The sequence below is a fragment of the Mytilus galloprovincialis genome, chromosome 10, assembly GCF_965363235.1.
Source record: "Mytilus galloprovincialis chromosome 10, xbMytGall1.hap1.1, whole genome shotgun sequence".
Lineage (NCBI taxonomy): Eukaryota > Metazoa > Mollusca > Bivalvia > Mytilida > Mytilidae > Mytilus > Mytilus galloprovincialis.
In genome coordinates, this window is record NC_134847.1 from 56,008,433 (window position 1) to 56,031,784 (window position 23,352).

Below are 23,352 nucleotides of genomic sequence, written 5' to 3' on the forward strand. Positions count from 1 at the left end.
AATCTTTTTAGTGTAGAGTGTCTTTTTTTTTATTAAAAAAAAAATGTTTTTTAAAATTTGTTTTAAAGAGTATGTGTAATATTGAATACGTTTTACAATAAATAATTCTGATAATAAGGACAACTTATTACAAAGAATTATTTTGAAACCGTAATGAAACTCATACGTCGAAAATTTTCTTTCAGACGTTCGTTTCAAGTTGTAATAATCTCCTTGAAGACAGAAATAGACCAGAATGGGAACAACTTACACGCCAGGTAATTAGATGCATTACTTTACTACCTTACAATTTACAAGTAAACTCATCATAGATACCAGGATTAAAATTTTATATTTACGCCAGACGCGATTGGTTTGACTTCTTTTTTGAAATCATTCCACTTTTAATTTTTCCATCGGCTGTCTAGAATTATGCGCTTATTGTTTCTGAATAGTAGAAAAAATTAAAGTTTCGTTATGAGTATTTTGATATTAGCAATTAGTAAATCAAAATGTGTTTAACAAAAATACATTTTAAGCTTGAATACAAATTCTTTTTAATTTTGAATTAAAATACCCCAAACACTTATATGAACAACCCTATGATTAATTTTTGCTTTCATCATCGTTTTTGTAGATGTTGTTTCCGTGGGACTTTGCTGATTTTAGTCATAAATTGTAACTCATAACAAAACAAAAGCAGGTCCGCAATAAGTGGTACACAGTTAGTTTCCATTAGAATTCCGATAATCAAACATTCGTATTATGTTTTTTTTGTCCCTTAAAATGTGAATTTTAATCAGTTGAAAAGTTTTCACTGAAAGTGTAATTTGTAGGACTAATCTAGTTTGACAAAAATGAAATAATATTGATTTTTGCAGAACTTAGGCGGAGTAAGCAGGCTTGTAGACGCTGTCACAACATATACAAAAGCTTACACACGGCTTAACGGCAGTGAATTCAGCAAAACTGTAAAGAGGGACAATTTAGGTAAGTTTTAGTTACCAGGTTCAATCCACCATTTTCTACATAAGAAAATGTCTGTTCCAAGTCAGGAATATGACAGTTTTTATTCATTCGTTTGATGTGTTTGCACTTGTGATTTTGCCATTTGATAAAGGACTTTCCGTTTTGAATTTTCCTCGGAGTTCAGTATTTTTGTGATTGTACTTTATGCCATGCATTGCTGTTAACAATCTAAACCAGATTATTATAAGATTTAGATAAAGAACTGAATATTTGCAAACTAGCCAATATTTCAATCGCTATACTTGAGACCGAAATGACCAGAAGCGTCAACTTAAGCCGTAAGGTTCGATACTCACCGGTAATCGGTGCAAATGCCAGACAATATGTACGGAAATTTAGTATGTAAAGGAATTGAACTCGATATGATCATTTCATAGAAGCATTATTGAATATTATTTAAACCAATGTAAACAAATGCTCTACATAAAAATAAAAAAATGAAATGAATGCTATTATTCCTACAATTAATAAGAATTTTATTATTGTTAAACGAATGTTTATTTGTCCGACGATTTTTCAATAATAATATCAAGTCTGTCGTTAAAAATGATCTACTGAAACTGTTTTTGCATTTTCATTACTTAAGTTGTACAGGTTGGAAAAGTTCAGTCACAGGGTGTAAAATTTCCAGGCAATTCATCGAACCTGCCATCTTGGGTAACAGAGTCCAACACCGAAGTTACATTAAACAAAGCCTCACTTAATGGTATATATCATTTTGTTATTGTTGAATTTTGAACTGATTCTAATATGATTTATTTGACTGTGCATACACTGCAGTTGTTATACATTCATTTGATGTGTTTGAGCTTTTGATTTTGCCATTTGATAAGGGACTTTCCGTTTGTTCGGTTGTTTTGCAATTTTACTTTTTACAGCGTTAATTAAAAAACAAACAAGAATTTTTCGTCATGTCATTTTTTCTGTTTATTTCTCCTCCTGGTTTTGAACTTGGAAAATAAAGTTATGATAACTTTAAAGTTGTAAAAAATGCAGTTAACAGTAAGCTTTAGTGATACAGCAGCACAAAAATAAACTAAATTGAAAGATACCAATCCACGATTAATGAAAACCAAAAGTAGAAAAAAGGCAGACAACACAAAAAAAAAAAAAAAAAAAACTCAAGACAAAATGCGACTTTGAATTTGTGAATTATTTTTAAACACCTGACATAATGAGTGGTTTCTAAACTTATAAACTGTTGAAGTACTAACTGGTAATATGATAATATAAACTATGATATCAATGTATATGTGTTTTAGCATCAGAACTTGTTGGATACAGCAGCACGTTTTACAAGAACATTTCAGGTCTATTCCAGAAATACTTGTTGTCAAATGGGTAAGTTTTGTTGTTCTTGTATGATATACATAGACAAATAAAGGACTTACAACTCCACAAACACAGTACTGGTATTTTATTCAATTCGCCTTTTCAGAATATAAAGGACGATTGGTAATCTCATTGTCGTACACCAAAATTTAAATAACGTTACGACATTGGTTGAATTTCAATTGTTTTGAACGTTTAGCCAATCACAGTTTTTTAGTGTACACCTTTGAAAATATTACCCAGAATGCATTAGATTAGTTAAAACCCGATTTACACAACGAAGTGCATTCAAAACCTTATAAATTGTGCGGTGTGTCGCACCTTGCAAGACAGCCAACCACTAAAAGATACTCTAATTAAGGATGTATGGATTTTCAGTAAAATTTCTTAATTCATGAAAAGTTAATTGATGCATTTGATTGTTTCAATGCAATAAAACGATCTCCTGAACAATAAGATAGTTCGTTTATGGACTGTTTTCCCATTCTTCCCTCTAACGGGTCTTCCATGTTTTAATTTCTATTTGCTTTTTTTCTTTTTGACACCAATTTCTCTCTTGATATCCTGTTTGTGTCTCCTTGACTGAATTATGATTCAGAGACAACAGTACTTGCAATACTAAAAGTATTTTCCCGGTCCTCTTATAAACGTGCTTGGGCTGTTTTTCCTCATTGGTCGGATTGTCTATATTTGACACATTTATCATTTCCATTCTCATTTTGTTTTATACTGACAGTTGCGTGGTGTCACAATTATAAATAAAGCTGTATCATACTCGAAAATGGTACATATCTTCTCATATATATTTAGATATTTTCATCATTTCAATAGTTGATATAACAACTTTGTAATTGTTTTTTTTATTGTTTTCAGTGTAGCCGTATCTACCACTGGTAATTACGATGTAAACTCAGTGGTGGTAGATTTTTCTATAGATCCTGCCCCAGTTACACTGAATCCACCTTTAACTGTAGAGTTTAAACATATGCAAGTATGTCTTTTATTTTTACTTTTTTTTCTAAATTATGATTTTAATGATTATTTCTATACCAGTTCAACTTTTACAGCAAGGCGTCATAGTATAAAGTCCAATGCGACATTAAACAAATAAGCGAACATACTACAAAAAACATACAAAGAAGATCAAGTGTAGACATTAAAGTACTGAAAAGCTTAAAACATTTTTTCTCATTAACAAAATCGTCGAAGATCATGTTATTAAGTATTAATAAGTAAACTTATATTTGCGTCAGACTCGTGTTTCGTCTACAAAAACACAACAGCAACACTCGATTAAAAAAAGTTATACAGTCCAAATAAAGCACGAAGTTGTAGAGTATTGGACTATTTGCAGAAGTCAAAACACCAAATTTACTAATAGGAACTATAAATAAAAATATAATCTATCTACCGATAATACATATGTTTAAGTATAAAAAATGTTCGCGTATTCATCATCTAGATTTTTTCTCTTTAATAAAAACTAAGTTAAAAGTGAAATGGCGAAAACTTATAAAATAAGAATTCATTTAGAGAGATTATTATTTCAATTGTATATCCGTATGATTATGAAAAATATATTGAAATCTACCATCTTTGTGTTCTTCAGACTCCCCCATTTGGAAGTTTATGTGGATTTTGGGATTTTAATGCACCGTAAGTAAATGTTATTTAAAAAGTAAATTTTTATTCCCGATTACCACTGTAGCTTATAAGAGTGGACCAGCATTGTAACACCTGAAAAATTTCTAAGATATGTTACTATTCAAAGCTGCAATTTGGAAAATGACAAAATCTTAAATATATTTTCTATTATAAGATTCTATCTGTGACAATGTCTGGTAAAAAAAAATATCTATATTAACAAATATGTGTAGTGGTTTAATGTTTCTATCTAATGGAGTAAAATCGCAGGAATTTCATTATAAAGAGTCAGGCTATTTTTTTTGAATATCATATTATGGTAAATAAAAATAAGTTTTCTTGAAAGGAGGTTCAAAAGTAAACATTTAAATGCGTTTTACTTGTTGAAATATAAATATGGGCGATTAAATATATATCAACATAAAACAATATTTATTTGTATTTAGCTAAGTAAAAGCTAAATTATTTCTGTGTGTTACAATCTAAATAATACGCTGCCTTATATAGGTGTAAATTTTTACCTTTCTTAAAATACAGTAAAACAAATGTTAAGTCAGACCCTTCCGACGTTATAATTCCATTACAGATAAATGCAAAGGACAAGCTTAAGTGAATAATTAACCATATTTAGCTATGTAGCTAAATATTTAGACTACAAGTTATCGTTCAGTTTTATTATTGTTGATGGTTGATTCTATTTATGACAGGGACACACCAAATGGAGCATGGTCTACAGTAGGGTCTAAGGTTGTCCAAACTACAAGTGATGCCACCATATGTGAATATGATCATACTACAAATTTTGCTCTTCTGATGAGTCTCTCTGAAACGGTACGTGGAGCGTAAAATGAGTTTGAAAACTGATGAAGTGCAAATTTTGCCTTGAAGCAAAGATATTATAAATGATGTAGTTTTTTTCTTTTATCTATTTTAAACTTAAAAGTATTTTGATCAACTTCAGTTGGTGGCCAAAACAACTACATGACAAGCCATTTGAATGTTAGATTACATACGTTAACTTTGAATTTGGTTTGAACGATGACAATTGGTTGCTTTATTTATAATGTGGTGTTTTAAAATTTGAGGGTCAATTATGATACTAATCGATAGGATGTTTTTTTTTCCAGCCAGCTGAACATGTCCTGGCTCTGAGTGTAATATCAGGGGTTGGTTGTGCTATTTCAATCTTATTCTTGTTGATTACAATCATAATATACGGTTTATTATGGAAGTAAGTAAATAAGTCTTCAAATTCAAGAATGATTGTATTTAAATATGGAACTCCTTGGTTTCTCATGATATGATGGATTAAAAAAAAAAAGGACTGTAAATACCATCGAGGAAATACAAATCACGTGTCAACGAATAGACCAGAATTTTTTTCATCATAAGAGAAAGATACCAAAAGGCAACCAAAAAATCAGTTGTTCCCGGAGAGTCATTGGTTGCTACTCCTATACAGCAATACGACACGAAGAAAGTAATAAATTTATAAATAAACCAAGTAATCACAAGTGTATGATAACTATGCAATTGGAACAGTAACTGTTCGAATATATGTAATTATTTCAAATATAGGGTCAAAATGCGCATGTAATTTACAATATAATTACTTATCATATTCCAATATAATATTTTTCATACGAACTTTGAAATGAATTTAAGGAAAGTTTGATAATATGACATACTGATAGAGTATACAGCTAGAATATCTGTTTTGATAAAAAAAAAATATTTATCGTATGTTACCGCTTGAATTGAATATTCTGTGAAATAACATGCAGTTCTTTTCTCATTTAGATACGTAAAGAGTGACAAATCTAAAATAATGATAAGTTTATGCATAGCATTGCTATTGTCATATATCTTATTCTTAGCTGGGGTAACACAGACGGCAAACCAGGTAATACTTGTTTACAATACTTGCAAAATGAAAAGATATGAATTTACGATATATCCAAATTCACTTAAAAAATTGGTAATTAGGACAAGTCCAATTTATAGAAGTTGATTCTACATTCTCATGTTTTTGTATCAACAATTACAAATGCTTTAAGATAAAACCATTTCTGTCTTTACAAAATTTAGGATGTGTGTACATTTATGGCTATACTTCTACACTACATTTTCTTGGTGGATTTCTTCATGATGTTAGCAGAAGGAGTAGAAATGGCATTCTGTGTGCTGTATGTGTTTGCTACTAGATCAAGAGCACGATGGTTGATACCAACTGCATGGAGTAAGTTTGGCAGATATCATATTTAAAAATACAACATTTGTTTTCGTGATAAAAATTTGGTAATTCATCTGGTAGACACATTTTCATAGATATGATATGCCCAAAATATTTGGCTGTATTAATGCACAATTGTACCATTGACTTAATTTTATCAAATGCTTAATGAAATAACATGTGATTACGAGATCAATGGGAAGCCAATATTAACCAGCAGTGACACATACATTTTAAAAATTTATTCCATGCTTTATGAGTTTTTGAATAAAATTTCTCTTTTGATTTAAAGATCTCTGCATCGCAAAACCCATATTGGTCGAGTTTTGTTCATCATTTAAGTACAAAAAGCTGGGTAAAACAAACATTTGAAGTAAACGTTTACAAAATAAGCCAATATTTTGTTTTACATGGATACCTGTAAATTGTGTTTGTGTTTATTAATAACATATTGCATCAATTTGATTGATGTTTTTAGATTTATGTTCCTATTGTTATTAATCGAACACAATTACTTTTTTCAGTATTTCCAATATTTATTGTTGGAGTATCTATGGCAGCTACACAATTAGATGGATACGGTAATCCTAAATTGTGAGTACAATTTTATCTTTATTTTAAGTATGACATGAATTATTATATCTGGAAAAGTATAAGTTGAAAAAAATCAGTAAAAATTCAATCTTGAAATGTGCTTTTTGAAAATGTTTATAAAGACATCAAATGTAGATCTATCATTCACATACCTACTCGTACTCTGAATAACTAAATTATTAATTTTTTAAACAATATTCCGTTCTCCTAACAACTAAAATGCGTTTGAATTTACCTGTATAAGTTGTTTTATTTAACGCCATATAAAGTTTGAGTAGTGGTTGGCGCATGTTAAAACTTTTAAACTCGTTGCATTTGTATGACTCTGTCTGAATTCAGAAGCTTGTTGTATTTTGTTTCTCGTTTTTCAATAGATTAGACCGTTATTTTCCCTGTTTGTATTGTTTAACACTAGTCATTTTGCTGCCCTTTATAGCTTGCTGTTCGGTATGAGTGACGCCTAGGTGTTGAATGCAATACTTTGACCAATTATAGATAACTTTTGTGTGACTAGGATGGAGAGTTGTCTCATTGACACATACTACATCTTTTTATTCATTTGTATGAATATTGTTATTACATCTGTATGCAATTGTGATAGAAGAAATTATAGAAATCAAGAGTTTGTAATAAGTATATACTTTATAAAGAACTAGAATATGACATATAACCATAAAAAAGTTTTACATTAGTAGCGTTCCATTTTTGTGCAGTTTACCAATATGTTAACATATGCAATAAAAAAATATATATACATTGGCTTTTTTAGTTGCTGGCTTTCTTTAGAGTCCGGTTTGATTTGGGCATTTATTGCTCCGGTTATAGTTGTAATTCTGGTAAGTCCTTTAATACATCTTAATTTAATTAATTGTTTTAATTATATTTTTTGATAACTTCGTTAACAGGTTTAATCCACCATTTTCTACATTTGAAAATGCCTGTACCATGTCAACAATATGACAGTTCTTGGCCATTCGTTTTTGATGTGTTTTGTTATTTGATTTTGCCATGTGATTATGGACTTTCCGATTAGATTTTCCTCTAATTTCAGTATTTTTGTGATTTTACTTTTTTGTATCACACATCACAACAGTATTTTGAGGAAGAAAAAAATTTGTGAAAAAAAATCAGTTTGGACTTTATTTTTTTTTTCAAAATTTTAAAATCGATAAATGAAAAAAGAGACAACTTGTGTCTGGTCAAAATAGTTCGACGTAAAAGTTTACAAAATCACAAGTCAAAAACTCTTCATTACATCTTTATGCAATTCGTCTACATTTTTGAGTAAATCAATACAATATAACATAAAAATTGCTTTATATGAATCAACACATTTGAAAAGTAGTTTTCTTTTTATTTACATGTATACTTTCACTTCGAAATTAATGCACATGTATAAGAAAAAAACACTTATACAGTGATCACAATAAAATGAAAAAAGTATTTGTATCAGAAATTAATACTTCTACTGATATTTTCAGGCAAATGTAGTTATTCTGGTTTTAGTGATAAAAGCAATTTTAAGTTCCCACTGTATGTTGACCATAACCGCAAAAGAACAAACAAAGTAAGTTGTGAATGTAGACGTGAATTAAATGAGAAATTGGAAGTTTTTTTTTTATTCAGAAAAATTGATGAATATGATACCAACAATAACAAATTATCTAAGTGTAGGATTACATTTTTAGTTTTTAATAATAACATTTTAATAACTCAAATTGTTAATCAATGAATTTAGACACCATGAATTGTAATTTAAACACTACATTTGAATTATTTACAAAGGCACATCCAGAAATTGTTATGTTTTATTGATATGTAAACGTATCAGACGTTTTTATTAGTCTTAACATTACCGAAGTAGGAAGCTGAGAACAACATAATACCGATTGCGCATAATAAATTAATGAATTGGTATAAAACAAAAATGTTTAACATTATAATTCAATTTACAAACCGATCTAAACAGTTCTTTTATTTTCAGGGCCAGCATTAGAAGTCTATGTGTCCTTCTTCCACTTCTTGGAATAACATGGCTATTTGGGATCTTCTCAGTTAATGAGGATTTGGTTGTATTTCAATATTTATTTGCAATTTGCAACTCTCTTCAGGTATTGGTTTATTAAAAATTAAAATGTGTATGTTATATAGTTAAACGTGGCAAATTATGGTCAATCACGTACAATAAGAAAGATTTTGCAAATATTTCACCCATGAATGCATATTTAATGATATGGCAATTTATGGATATTTCGATAATTTCTCAGTACCAAAAGTTGTGAAATTTTAACTCGGATATTCTCAAAAGAAGATAACTTAGAAATAATTATGATAAATGTTGTAAATTTTAACTTAAATCGCGCTAACGCTCAGGATAAAATTTGAATATCACAGCCCAAGCCATGTGCAAAATTTCCAACAAATCTATGGGTTTCATGAATTATTTCTGAAAAAGACCATATTTGCTAACACTATGACAAAAGGTATATGAATTTGCAAATCTTAAAGAAATATATGCATTGCTAAAAGTTAATCACTCAAGATGTGAAAATATAGCTTTTGATTATAATTGTATTTTGTATGTCACTGCACTTTTCTGTATATTTATATTTTTGTTTCAGGGGCTCTTCATCTTTTTGTTTCATTGTCTTCTATCCAAACAGGTAAGAATGTATAGCAAATATTAAAAACCATTATCGGATGGAAGTGACATTCTCCGGTTAACATGAAATCTTTTAAAATATTGTAACATTGTAATGTAATATCAATTTACTTTTATTAGATATTCTACCTGGATACCAAATAACTGATATATCAGGGATACTTAGTGCAATGCTGTACACTAAGTAAATTGTTAAAAGCAATAATGTGCAATGAAATATATATGTCACGTTAAAGAAAAGAAGGTATAGCAATCGCAACAAGCCACACTAAACAAATATGCATATTCAACAACAGGCAGGCAATGTAAAAGATCTTATTCGACTGCAAAATGGGGTTTTCCACTGTTTCCTCATATCATTCAAGCATAGACATTTTTGATATCAGTGTCCTTCTATGGATAAATTGACAATGTTTCTACCAAATTTTGGTTAGTAATGTCTGTTGTTTTTGCTACACTTACGCAAAATACACAAAAATACATTTTTCATTATTATTTCCTCCATAGATTAGGGATGGCATGAGTCATTGGCAGAGTAGACGAAATGGAGAGTATGGGGTATCTGGAACAACAAGAACAAGGCAGACTGCAATAACATCAGAAACTGAAAAACCAAGTACATCACAACAGGTTAGTTATATTTTATGGATACATATTCCTAATATCTTTGTCCTGATTATGAAATGAACCGTTGATGGTATGCATTATGACTTTTTTTTAACAACAAAGAAGGTTTTACGAAGAGGGAACTTGGAAACAAAAGACTAGACAGTCATGTTATTTACCTTCCACCATATATAACATTCCATACTTTTCCCGTTATCAAGCGAATAATGGAAGGCATGGTTAAGGTTCTTATGGTTAACACGGTTTATTAAGGCAAACAAAGTAATAGCATTACATTATACTGTTTATAGTAAATCCTCAAACCAAACAAACTTTCCATTGACATATCTCATTTTTAGGAATCATCCAAAGCAGAAGCGGGAGAAATAACTGAGCACGACGCTAACGTTGCAACAAAAGGTAACTAAAATTTAAATATTAGTAAATGACTATCTATAATCGTATATGGTTAAATGAAGTTGCAATGTATCAGGAGTTAAAGTTTTAGATAAGGAAAAGACAGCCAAATTTTAATTTCTTTGATTCATATGAATTTAAATTTACTGAGATATTTTACAATGCACTGTTGAGTGAGTTCGCATAACTCCATAACACTAAAGCTGCTGAGGTTGTACTGATATATTTTATAGTTGGTGTAATCATGTGATATTTATTAAATGAAATTGATTAAAAAAAAGTACATGCTTTTTAAAACTAAATACAATTTTTTTTAGAGTCAAGACGCGATGCTGATTATATTGAAAAATCGAAAAATCTCTTGAGTAAGTAATTATTACTAATTAAAACAAATGTTCATTGTTATATTTTAGTTCGTTTCGGTGTGTGTTACATTTTAATGTTGTGTTTCTGTTGTGTCGTAGTTCTCCTCTTATATTTGATGCGTTTCCCTCAGTTTTAGTTTGTAACCCGATTTGTTTTTATGCCCCACCTACGATAGTAGAGGGGCATTATGTTTTCTGGTCTGTGCGTCCGTCCGTCTGTCCGTTCGTTCGTTCGTCCGTCCGTCTGTCCGTTCGTTCGTCCGTCCGTCTGTCCCGCTTCAGGTTAAAGTTTTTGGTCAAGGTAGTTTTTGATGAAGTTTAAGTCCAATCGACTTCAAACTTAGTACACATGTCCCCTATGATATGATCTTTCTAATTTTAATGCCAAATTAGAGTTTTTATCCCAATTTCACGGTCCACTGAACATGGAAAATGATAGTGCGAGTGGGGCATTCGTGTACTGAGGACACATTCTTGTTTTCTCTCAATCGATTTATGAATTTTAAACAGCGATATACAACGGTTGCCTTTATTTCTCATAATTTCTTTGTAATATCCTTAAATCCATAATTGCTAGTCAGTCAAAGTTACTGTAGTACTAAAGGATCTCTTAAAGTTTACAATACGTTTTAAGTATGTTTATTGAAAGCTGTACGATGACCTGTTGACATCCATGTTCTTTGTTCTCTTTCTGATAAATGTATCATTGACAATAATACCATATCTTCTTTTTTTTGTGTAAAGTTTTTAGTACGTGTAGGTAATATAAATTTAATAGCTTTACAAACTTCTGCGTGCCCGTGTTTTATAGAAAATTGAATTATCACTTACTTATACGGAGTGTAAATTTGCATTGCTATACAACGTGTTTCAGCATTTTTTACATCCAACATTCATGTATTTATTTTTGATGTTTCTGTTGTGGTTTCGATTCGGTAATGTCTTATTGTTTGTAGCCCAGTTTATTATGAAAAACTCATTGCCATGCAAATTGTAAGGACGAGTATTGTGAAATTAATTGTATGAAGGTTGAGATTGCATGTTAGTTACCCAATTGCAAGCGCATCAGTATTTGGGATATCATGTTGTATCTTTCGTTGATTGAATATGTTGTTGTTGTTCTGAGGTTTGCAGTTTGTGTTGATCATTACATTGTTTGTGTGTGTATTTCTCTGTGATGAATGTTTGTTTGTACGTTTCTCTTTGTTGAATGATTTTGCGTGTGCATGTGCTGTATTTCTGTTACGTAGTGTTGTCATTTTAGCGATATATTTCAACATTGGCATAAAGCGGTAGGTTTGGCTAGCCATTTAACCAGGTTCAACCCATCATTTTGTATTAAAATATCCTTTACCAAGACAGGAATTTGTCAGTGGTTTTATTGTAGTGTGGATTCTATGTATATAAGCGTGTTCCTGTTGTTTCTTTGTTATCTGTTGCACTACAGTGTTACTGTTTTTTCTTTGTTTTCCTCTTATAGTTGACGTGTTTCCCTCGTTTTTAGTTTGCTACTCGGAATTGTTTTCTCTCAAATGATTTATGACTTTTGAACACAGGTAAACTACAAATGCCTTTTTGTACAAGACGTATTATAATTAACCAAAAACGAATTAATAAAAAAAAAGGTTTTTATGTTATATAAAAATAGGACTGGAAATATAATTTGCCTACATTTTCGTAGCACTTAGTAACTATGATTTTGGTGAGGTCAGTGGGGTTTGGTAATGAACAGTCTTTAGTTGTCAATGTGTTTCATGCACTGCAAACGTGTTTGGTTGTTTGCCATAAAAATTGTGAGTTTGGCATCCAGATATAATTGAATATAATTTTGGCATCTTCCGCCACTCTATATTAGACAGCAGAATAAATCTAAAAGAGTTACGAACCGATTATAACTGAAATGTGTCTTTCTAGTTAAAATCTTTGAAAAATATGATATAGAAGTAATACCAAAGAGGGACAAAAGACACCAGAGGTACAGTCAAACTCATAGGTACAAAATAAACTGACCATGCAATGGCTAAAAAGAAAAAGACAAACAGACAAACAGAAAAATAATAGTACACAAGACAAAACATAGAAAACTGAAGACTAAGCATAACGAACTCACCAAAAAACTTGAGGTGATCTCTCAATTGCATTATAAGTTACATGTTTCACAGAATACAAAACCTTGTATGTAATCTCATTACCTCAGGAGAACGACAGGCAGATATAGATAAAAAGCAAAAAGCCCTTGCTGAAGAACTCCGAGCTAAATTAGGTGGAAACAGTGGAGTTGCTACAGACACCATCAAAGTAACAAGTATCAATAGAAAAGATGAAAGTCCTGAGTGTGAATTATCGGCAAACAAGTCATCTAGTGAGGAAAAGGTAGAAGATGTATATAAAATTTATCTTGCCTGTGTATGTCATTTTAAAGTTCATGACTTAAGATATAATAAGATGTCAAATAAACTAATGCCTTAACCACTTAAAACAGTTATTGGCATATCCAATTTCTTTATCTTTTATTCGAATTAATTTGATATACACCCATACCACAATTGATATTATTCACTTGAATGACCAGACCATGCAATCATATTCATAAGTTCACAAAAGAAACATATTATGAAATGATAAACAAAGATACCTTGTTTTGCAATTTTAGGGATAAACTAAATTGATTTTTTAAACTATAATATCATTTTCAGCATATAATATTGTGTTTGTTATATTATTTAGAAATTCAATGATATAACTGATGACCAGACATCGAAGAATTCAGAATGGTCAACGGAAACTGAATCTCCAACTAATTCGACAACCATTGATGTACATGCTGAGGATGTGAAACAAAAGCCGAATCTCAATGTAGGTGATAAGGTAATTACATGAGGAACATGATATATGGTCATTCGTCAATAGACATCAACAAAGCAACATAATAAATCAATTGATATCTAAAGGATGAAAAACAGCCTTCAACAATTGAACTTTACATTAGAAAGATACCATCAATACCAAATATACCATCCATAACATTTATATAATTACTAAGTAAAATGAGAACCTCATACTCGAATATGACGCCGAGTTTTTTCTCTCGATATGTTGGCATTAAATTGGACAGCTAAATATGTTATTTTCATTATTTGCGCTTCTTCATGGCCTTGTGCGATGCACTTAATTGAAAATGAAATTTCTGTTAGGGTAAATTGTGCGGTAAGATATTTATCTCGGAAATAGCAAAAATAAGACGTAACCTCTCGTTGATTATTGTAGGAAAGAACAGTTTCAAAGTTGTATGAGGAAGCTTGTATTGAGAAAGATGATGTCCTTGAGTTAGAGGTCAAGGTGGTCACATCATCGCCTCTTCCGAAACGAAAATCGGATTCCAGGTAAATTACTTTTCATCATCAACCACTACACATGAAAAATTTAAGTGTTGGATAGCGTTTTGATCGTAACAACATCTGTCAACTCGCAATTTGTCTTTTTTAAGAGTTTAGATTATTGTCAAGATATTCTATTGTTGTAAATTCAGTTCTGTTAAGTAAAGTCATATGCAATCAATACGGTATTGTTCAGTAGCTTTTACAGAAAATGATGTAGCAAGGTTCACGCGAATAACCACTTTCAAACTGTCTGAACAGAATTCAATTAAGATCAAGCAAGCTTTGTAAACAACACAAAATAATTAAGATCCTATGCTATCAGTCAGACTCGTGTTTTGTTTTCATTAGACTCATTAGAAATACTCTAATTGAACCAGTTGAATGTCCAAATCAGAAATGTTGAAGGGTCGTAAAAACTAAGACGTTCGAAAAGTTGTACCAAATAAGACCAACGAAGTCTTTACCTGTGGTTAGAAAAATATAATTGTCTCGAATAAATCGTCATTTTATGAACAGTCAATTCACAGTAAGATGAATACATCAATGATATTTCATGTCAATTTAAAAATGTTCATTAGTGGTCTGAAACTAACCGTTGGGACCAGCATTTGCATCGTATTCTCATCACAGATATCAACTGGTTATTTATATGTCAGACTGCATTTTGTCCCCATGACACGTTAGACAAATAAGTGACGCTCAAATTAAAACAGGTGGAAGGTGAAATCATATACGAAGTTGTGAGTTTATTTTCGATCTATGAGTTTGAATTTCCCTTTGGTACAAAAAAATGTATCTTTCGCCCCTCTTTTTAGAGATCAGTAAAACAGAACATTGCGAAATATGAAAGTTTAAATCTCTTATTGACATCATCATTTAACGTAAATGTTTTCCTTCATACATTCATACAGCTCCTCATCGAATGAAGACGAAATTGCTGTCAAAAATTCGAGTCAAACTGTAGAAAGCAAGAAAAATATTGAAATCGTATCTTTTATCAAATCAGAAAATACAAGTTCAGATAGCGAGGAAGACCTTAACTCACCAACTTTAATCGTACAGCAGCCTAGTAGTGAAATAGAAAATTCCGGTAAGGAAGAATTGTTAATCATTATCAATTTTCAGAATAGAAATCCAATTGTGAAGTTTTTGATGGTGAAAAATTCATTATGGTTTCCGATATCGATATTTCGTCCGTTATGTTCAGAGAAACGTTACACATACCCACAATGTAAAAAAAGACACATAAACGATACATTTATGTAAAGATATAGTTTTGATTTGAAATAGTTACAACTTCAAATTAAGAAAAACTCCTTATTTAGAGGTACGATTATCAATACTGCTTAGTGGCTTTATATTTAATTAATAGAATTAGTTAAAACAAATTATTCTATTATCGATGGTATTTCCTAAAATACTAAAAAACGTTTTATATAGGATTTTTTGCATGTCAAATCTACCTATTTCTATACATGTTACAGCTTCACAGCGTCTTTGCATGGGAGGTTCCTATATTCCTTTCATTGTCTTTAAACATTTAAAAACGGTAAACTGCTTATCAATTTTTAGCTTTTATTACATCGTTATGACTATAGATATATTTTGATGTAACGAAAGTTTCATTTTTCATAACGACCTTAACAAAAACATCTTTGGCATTTGAATTATACATATATATCTATTGTTACGTGTGTTTCACAGATTACTGAGAATTACACTGTCTACTATTCCAATGCGTATCCATGCAACAATAGGTTTAGTGTGATCAATCTTAATACAACTTGTCATTTCTTTTTTTGATGTTTGTCTCTTGAATATATTTTTTATCGAGTCGTCCTATTTTAACTTTTTTTTAATTCTAACTGGGCACCTTAGCATATTTTCATTTCTTTTTTTTAAGAAGATTCATTTTGGAGTTTACCTCCAACGATATCAGATGGCAACTTAGTAGATTTTCCTGGAAAGTTATCGATGAACGACAAAGAAAACTGGTCAAAGGATACAAAAATAACAGATCTGAATAGGTAATTTGATCCCTGTTTAAAATGTATAAGATTAATTATGACGGGAAATGTTATTTTTGAATAATTCAATAATTTGAATGTAATGAAGTGTTAATATTGTGACAGAATATCAACGTTTTTTCATATTAGATAAGTAAATCGATCACAGAATGAAAATTCTGCAATTCGAAACATGGTTAAAATATGTATATCTCACAAATAGCGTTGGTTTTGCATGCACGAACAATGGTAAACATACACGAAATGTTAAGCGTTCAGTTTGTCAATCATAGCAACCGACAATGATGTCAATAAAAATCTTCAACCATTGCAAAAGTAAGTACATAAACAATATGAATTATGTGTTGATGATACATCGTTTTATTAATTTGGTATAATAACGCTTATTTGCGCTTATATACCACTTAAAGCTATTGAACAGTGTTACTCCAGGATAACTTTTAAAAGTAATTGTGCAATTGCAATGGCTTAATTTTAATGCCTTTAATGCTTTAAAAAACAAAACAAAAACAAGTCATTTGTTATTTTTGACTTAGGTCTGAACCAGGACTTATATCTGATACAACAGAAGAAAAATCCAGAATTTCAGATTTCTGTAAGTCAGTAGTAATAATTTAAGGAAAACCTATTTTATTGATTGCTACTCGTACCAGTTGAAGCTCATAGCCGACTTTAATATTTTTGTCTCTCTGTCTTAATCGTCATAGTCTACTTTAAATGGTTTAGAGTCTAATTTGGTCAATAAATGTGTTGTTAATTGCAATGAATGAAATGTTGATAATAAAATCAATACAATATTCTCTTTAAAACATATTGTAAAGACAAATTACCTGCCAAACTGTATTTTCTTCGAAACAGTGATGCACAACCGAAAAACTTTAAAGCCTATGTCACCTTCTATTATGTAAACAGTATCTTCTAAATAAGTTGGATAATAGACTAAAAGAGAGGCAAAAGATACCAGAGAAGCATTCACATCCGTACGTCACATAATAAACTGACAGTTACAGGGTTGAAAAAACCCGATCATCAGATAATAGTACACAAAACACAACATAGAACACTAATTACCGAGCAACACAAAACCCATCTAAAATAGTGGTTGATCTCAGGTATTTAGAGAGGGTAAGCAGAATCTGCTCCATATGTAACATCCGTTGTGTTGCATATATTTGTACAAATCCAGTAATACGTCTTATTAGATAGGTCGCATTCAGGAAATGTTTTAAATGTTTAATATAATGATACATACACATAAAAAGTTGTATTGTCTCCGTTATGTCTTCGTTTACATTTTAACAATCTATTAATGATTCAATTACAGCAACACAAAGTGCACCAGCTGATTTGATTACTTCAGCGGATGATATTGCAGATACAAAGTTAGAAAAAATACTGTCAGAATCGTCAATTGAAGATGCCGATTCCTCTTCCTCTGAAACATTGGATGGTGAAACACAGAACACCAATTTGAAAGCAAGGTATTTTGTAGTATCTATTGGCCTTATTTTTAACCCCCCAAAAAAATAAAAAATCTACGGTTTCGATTTTAATCTGTAATTTTTTTCACCAGGATGGTTCGAAATCAACTAAAGCAAAGGTTTGTGAAGTCAAACACATAAAATGCAAACCCTCAATTTATTGCTTTACTAAATCGAAAATATGCATGAGTTAAAGTGAACAGGTGCAGCTAGGGTTTGTACATTTTTTCTAAGCTGATTTAAAATTTTATCTCAAATCAATGTTTGATAACCTGTTTACTGTTTTGTTATATTGGTTGCAAACGTTCCGCTATTTCAGAGTCATTAGATTAATACTTTGACTAAATAACAATAAAAACTTTCTCTAAAAAAAAAAGAAGTAACGTTGAAGATTGTTACCTTATATTTTTATATTTTATGTTCTTATTATAACCTTTTTGTATAAAAATCAATCTGACTGATGGCTAAGGAACCTGAAAAGTTTTAACATCATCATTTCTGTAATGAACTGAACTTTTGTAATTCACTTATAAATATTTATTGGTATTGTCGTTTCAAATTTCAGGGGTACACAAAAATTAATGATGAAACCCTGCTAATAAAATGTTTGCCTGTTTCAGCATATCAGATTCCCTGGAGAGTCTTAGGCAAATTGACGAGTCAAAGATGTCAGAATCAGATGAAAACACAAAGGAACGTCCGAGTTCCGAACAATCAATGGACATTCGGAAAATTACAGATACAGACGACGAAGAACCTATACATGATACAACTGAACAAGCAGAATCTAATAACACCAGACTGAACAGCTCGGAATATAATACAAAATTTTAAAGATTGTGAGGATTCAAAACTTTGAAAGTACATTCTTATTTTTACTTTCTCAAACCGTAGTTTTTTCATTCGTGTGAAATGAATTTGAAAAGAAAGTGCTAGGATAAGCTGAAAATGACCCCAGCATTTGTATGAAAATAGGAATACAAGTTGTAGTTTTACAAATATCATTATTTCATTCATTAATGTAATTAAGGTAAAATTCATAAAATAACATTTTTGTTCATGAAAACAAATTGAACAATCATTTTCTATATTTATCGAAATCTTTTAGTTACAACAGAACTTTGTCTGAAGTCATACGTTTCATCTTAATAATGTTGAGTTTATAGAAGTCATTGGTTCTTTTTTATTTATTTATTTATTTGTTTGTTTGTTTGTTTATTTACCTTTTATTCATACATTCATTTAAATATTAATTGATATACGCATTTTATTATGTGTCCAGTTTCATTGACATATGATTACAAGTAATTGATATAATTGAATATCCGAAGATTAAAAAAAAGAAAGGTTTTTTAAATTCTACAATAAAAGAATATCTGCTATCATTGTTTGTTTTTTTTACATGCAAATAAGAACAATTACATGAACGATTGTTTTTGTAAATCCTTATATTCTAGTCTAGATATTTGTGTCAATTATAAATTGCATCATTACTGTCCGTTCATGCTTGAAATCTACCCCTATTAAGTTTTCCTATTATTAAATCGCCAGGAGGATTGAATACCATAATCTTAAAATATGTATAAATAAATGTTTGGTAAAATCCCTTAATCAATACTAGTTACAAGATCCGGTACATACACACTTACACACTTACACACTCAATTTTGCACCGATTGACGTAATGACGTTTGCAAAAAAAAAAATCAATCTTTATTTGTGACGTCAATGCTTTCTAATAGATGTGTTAACATTTTGATTACCTTGATTGGTAGATAAACTTGATAAGGGTGTATTCAATGAATCGCAGTGATTTCACATTTCATAGACACGATAAATTATTCACCAATAAGTTGAATCTCTGTTTTTACTATTATGAATCGTTGTATTTTACAGTCACACACATTATATACAGTTCTACGTTGCATCGGTCTATAGCATATGGCAAGAACTTGTGCGACCAGAACCATACTGCAAATGTTATTCCCAGTTTTACAAATCTTTTAGAAATTGTCCGTTTATGAATTTAGAAATTAAAAAGAAACTAAGCTAAATCCCGTAGACAAAGTTGACCATATATTGGCCTGCTTGTTTGGAGATCCTTTTGGTCATATTGCACTTCTACTATTCCTGTTCTAAAAGGGGGTTTCAAAAATGAAATATGCTTTGATTATTCTACATTATGGTATATCCAGAAAAGTGCTTTGAACGCAGAAAATTAATATATACCATTTTTCCATCTCACTTTTTTTGCAGCACGGAGTCTACCGCTGTTTGTCTATTATCGGTCCCTGGGTTTATCATCAACTCAATAATCAATACTTCGGAACTGACATAATGTATAGCCATTTTTTATTTAAGTTGTCTGTTTATCAATTTGAAAACTAAAGTTTCAACTTTATCAAGCAAAGCTGACCTTCGTAAATTTGGCCTTTTTAAATTTTTTTTGGTCATAATTCATTCCCAACTGGTTTGGTTCGAATGCCTCCTTGACTTTCAAATATTTGGTTTTGAGAGTTCCTTGTGTAAGTAAAACAGAAAAGCGCATCGGACGCATGCGATTTGTAAAGTTTTTTTTTGTGTATTTCCACTGCTGGTGGACGTTTCGTCCCCGAGGGTATCACCAGCCCAGTAGTCAGCACTTCGGTGTTGGCATGAATATCAATTATATGGTCATTTTTATAAATTTTCTGTTTACAAAACTTTGAATTTTTCGAAAAACTAAGGACTTTCTTACCCCAGGAGTAGATTACCTTAGCCGTATTTGGCACAACTTTTTGGAATTTTGGGTCCTCAATGCTCTTCAACTTTGTATTTGTTTGGCTTTTTAACTATTTTGATATGAGCGTCACTGATGAGTCTTATGTAGACGAAACGCGCGTCTGGCGTATAAAATTGTAATCCTGGTACTTTTGATAACTATTAACACCACTGGGTCGATGCCACTGCTGGTGGACGTTTCGTCCCCGAGGGTATCACCAGCCCAGTAGTCAGCACTTCGGTGTTGGCATGAATATCAATTATATGGTCATTTTTATAAATTTTCTGTTTACAAAACTTTGAATTTTTCGAAAAACTAAGGACTTTCTTACCCCAGGAGTAGATTACCTTAGCCGTATTTGGCACAACTTTTTGGAATTTTGGGTCCTCAATGCTCTTCAACTTTGTATTTGTTTGGCTTTTTAACTATTTTGATATGAGCGTCACTGATGAGTCTTATGTAGACGAAACGCGCGTCTGGCGTATAAAATTGTAATCCTGGTACTTTTGATAACTATTAACACCACTGGGTCGATGCCACTGCTGGTGGACGTTTCGTCCCCGAGGGTATCACCAGCCCAGTAGTCAGCACTTCGGTGTTGGCATGAATATCAATTATATGGTCATTTTTATAAATTTTCTGTTTACAAAACTTTGAATTTTTCGAAAAACTAAGGACTTTCTTACCCCAGGAGTAGATTACCTTAGCCGTATTTGGCACAACTTTTTGGAATTTTGGGTCCTCAATGCTCTTCAACTTTGTATTTGTTTGGCTTTTTAACTATTTTGATATGAGCGTCACTGATGAGTCTTATGTAGACGAAACGCGCGTCTGGCGTATAAAATTGTAATCCTGGTACTTTTGATAACTATTATGAGCATTTGAAGCGTAAGAAAATGTTGAATTATACCTGTATTAGGCCATCTAAAGAATACTAGTAAATGAAACCCTAATGTTATGAGCAATTTTATCAGTATTGAAATATTTGGCTCACCGGGTGACCTTCCTTTAAGTCTTCATTTTCCTTCATGAATCGAACTATTTTATGACATCTTGTTACTACGTTTGGTACAAACATCAGGTTAATGATTTATTAAGTTTTTTAAGACATTAACAATTTTGTGAGGTTTTGCCATTATAAGAAATATCAGGCTATTTAAGTTAAATATTACAATTATCTTGGGTACACAACAACTCGTACTTTCGGCAACTCGTACTCAACTAACTCGTACCCTATTTTTACCAACTCGTACCCTTGCTTTATTTGATATTATTTATATGCATAGTTGTTGTAATTTTCTTTCGTATATCATTATAGTAACATATAAATAAAAAAAAACTTTTATTGTTAATAAAATGCAATCATAATTGTTTTAAATATATCAAAGCTTATCAAATGCAAATCATTATAATCATTAGTATTCCTTAGAATTTATTGTTTGAAATTGTTTGGACGGCAATTTATTTGATACTAGAACACACCCGCGAAATCGCGGGCATATACAGCTTGTGAACTGTTGTAGGATGATTTTTTGTAAAAGATTTTATGTATGGAGAATTTCATAAAAGGTATCAAAAGCCCTCTCCCTTTTTCCAAAGTCCGATATTTGTTTCCTTTCTGTTAAATTTAATTATTTTCGTGTTTCTGGCCTCAGACCACAATTATTCTGCATTGCTACAATGCCTCATTTGGTAAAAGTCAAATCAAATTAAAAATTTCCACGTTTCAAACATGAAATAAATGTAACTGCTTATATATAGACCATTATTAGTCTAATAAAATATGCTTCTAGGACAATCCATCTGTGCCTTTTCTTTTGAGAGCCTTATTAACATACCAATGGTAGGCTATGAATCATGTATAAATGACTAACACCGACTTGGGCTAATTTGAGGGGTGGTCGGAGGGGTACTGATCCCGAAATCTCGAGATGCAGAATTTAAAAAAATTCATATCCCGAAATCCCAAAATCGAAAAATATATTCCCGGATTCCGTAAGGATCAATCCCCAAATCCCGAGCTTAAAAACAACCGATCCCCACGCCCCGAAAAATGTCCTGCCTCCTTCTAATCTCTACCTTACTTTCATTTTTGCCAAATCACTATTTGCCCTTTCGATCCCGAAATCCCGGGCTTAAAATCATGAAATCCCGAGATGCAGAATTTAAAGAAATTCATATCCCGAAATCCCGAAATCGAAAAATATATTCCCGGATTCCGTAATAAAAACACCCGATCCCGACGCCCCGAAAAAAGTCCTGCCCCCCTATAATCTCTACCTTACTTTCATTTTTGCCAAATCACTATTTTCCCTTTCAACCATGAATTTTTATGCCGCATTTATGGGCATTATGACATTGTTTTCTAGTTTGTGCATCCGTCACTTGTATACTTGGGCTTATATAGATTGATTACACATATTAGAAAATGCAACGTTTTCTTACTTAATGCACGTATTTCCGACAATCTTCATGTTCATGCTAAATCACGGATAACTAAATTTTCGATTTCTGCAATTTTTTTGTTAGTCTAAGTCAATAATGACATCAAAGGCTCGGTTTTTGCCAGATAAGGGTCCTATACATATGCTCTAAATTGATGTTGGTGAATTTCTGACACCGTAAGTGTTAGCAAAAAATATAACCCGTCCTCGTATCTGTCTATAAGTAGGTATTTTATCAGTTTTTTTAGTTTAAATTTTGTTTGGTGTGTCTTTTAAATACTTAGGTGTTGGTTCTAGATGATATTTTGTGTCCTTTTAATATTTTCAACTGTGTGATTAAGAGCTTATCATTTTTTCTTTAAACATGTCCTGTACCAAGTCAGGAATATGGCCATTGT

At 31.2% G+C, this 23,352-nt stretch overlaps 1 protein-coding gene across 3 annotated transcripts in view; it reads left to right on the forward strand.

The window, feature by feature from the left end:
• LOC143047888 (uncharacterized) overlaps positions 1–19,134 on the forward strand; it is an 87,182-nt gene extending 68,048 nt beyond the window's left edge. The window contains exons 19-44 of one of the 3 annotated variants that reach the window (XM_076221212.1): positions 186–257; positions 861–969; positions 1,595–1,714; positions 2,271–2,349; positions 3,214–3,331; positions 3,950–3,996; positions 4,692–4,815; positions 5,112–5,215; positions 5,785–5,887; positions 6,073–6,223; positions 6,742–6,811; positions 7,581–7,647; positions 8,293–8,378; positions 8,796–8,922; positions 9,433–9,474; positions 9,981–10,103; positions 10,439–10,499; positions 10,814–10,861; positions 13,059–13,234; positions 13,589–13,729; positions 14,129–14,244; positions 15,153–15,331; positions 16,145–16,268; positions 16,805–16,863; positions 17,593–17,749; positions 18,370–19,134. In XM_076221212.1, the coding sequence (XP_076077327.1) occupies positions 186–257; positions 861–969; positions 1,595–1,714; positions 2,271–2,349; positions 3,214–3,331; positions 3,950–3,996; positions 4,692–4,815; positions 5,112–5,215; positions 5,785–5,887; positions 6,073–6,223; positions 6,742–6,811; positions 7,581–7,647; positions 8,293–8,378; positions 8,796–8,922; positions 9,433–9,474; positions 9,981–10,103; positions 10,439–10,499; positions 10,814–10,861; positions 13,059–13,234; positions 13,589–13,729; positions 14,129–14,244; positions 15,153–15,331; positions 16,145–16,268; positions 16,805–16,863; positions 17,593–17,749; positions 18,370–18,583 (2,817 nt within the window). In that variant the 3' untranslated portion in view covers positions 18,584–19,134. The remainder of the gene's footprint in view (positions 1–185; positions 258–860; positions 970–1,594; positions 1,715–2,270; positions 2,350–3,213; positions 3,332–3,949; positions 3,997–4,691; positions 4,816–5,111; positions 5,216–5,784; positions 5,888–6,072; positions 6,224–6,741; positions 6,812–7,580; positions 7,648–8,292; positions 8,379–8,795; positions 8,923–9,432; positions 9,475–9,980; positions 10,104–10,438; positions 10,500–10,813; positions 10,862–13,058; positions 13,235–13,588; positions 13,730–14,128; positions 14,245–15,152; positions 15,332–16,144; positions 16,269–16,804; positions 16,864–17,592; positions 17,750–18,369) is intronic. The other 2 variants (XM_076221213.1, XM_076221214.1) reach the window with 2 other exon arrangements.
• Positions 19,135–23,352: the final 4,218 nt, after the last annotated feature.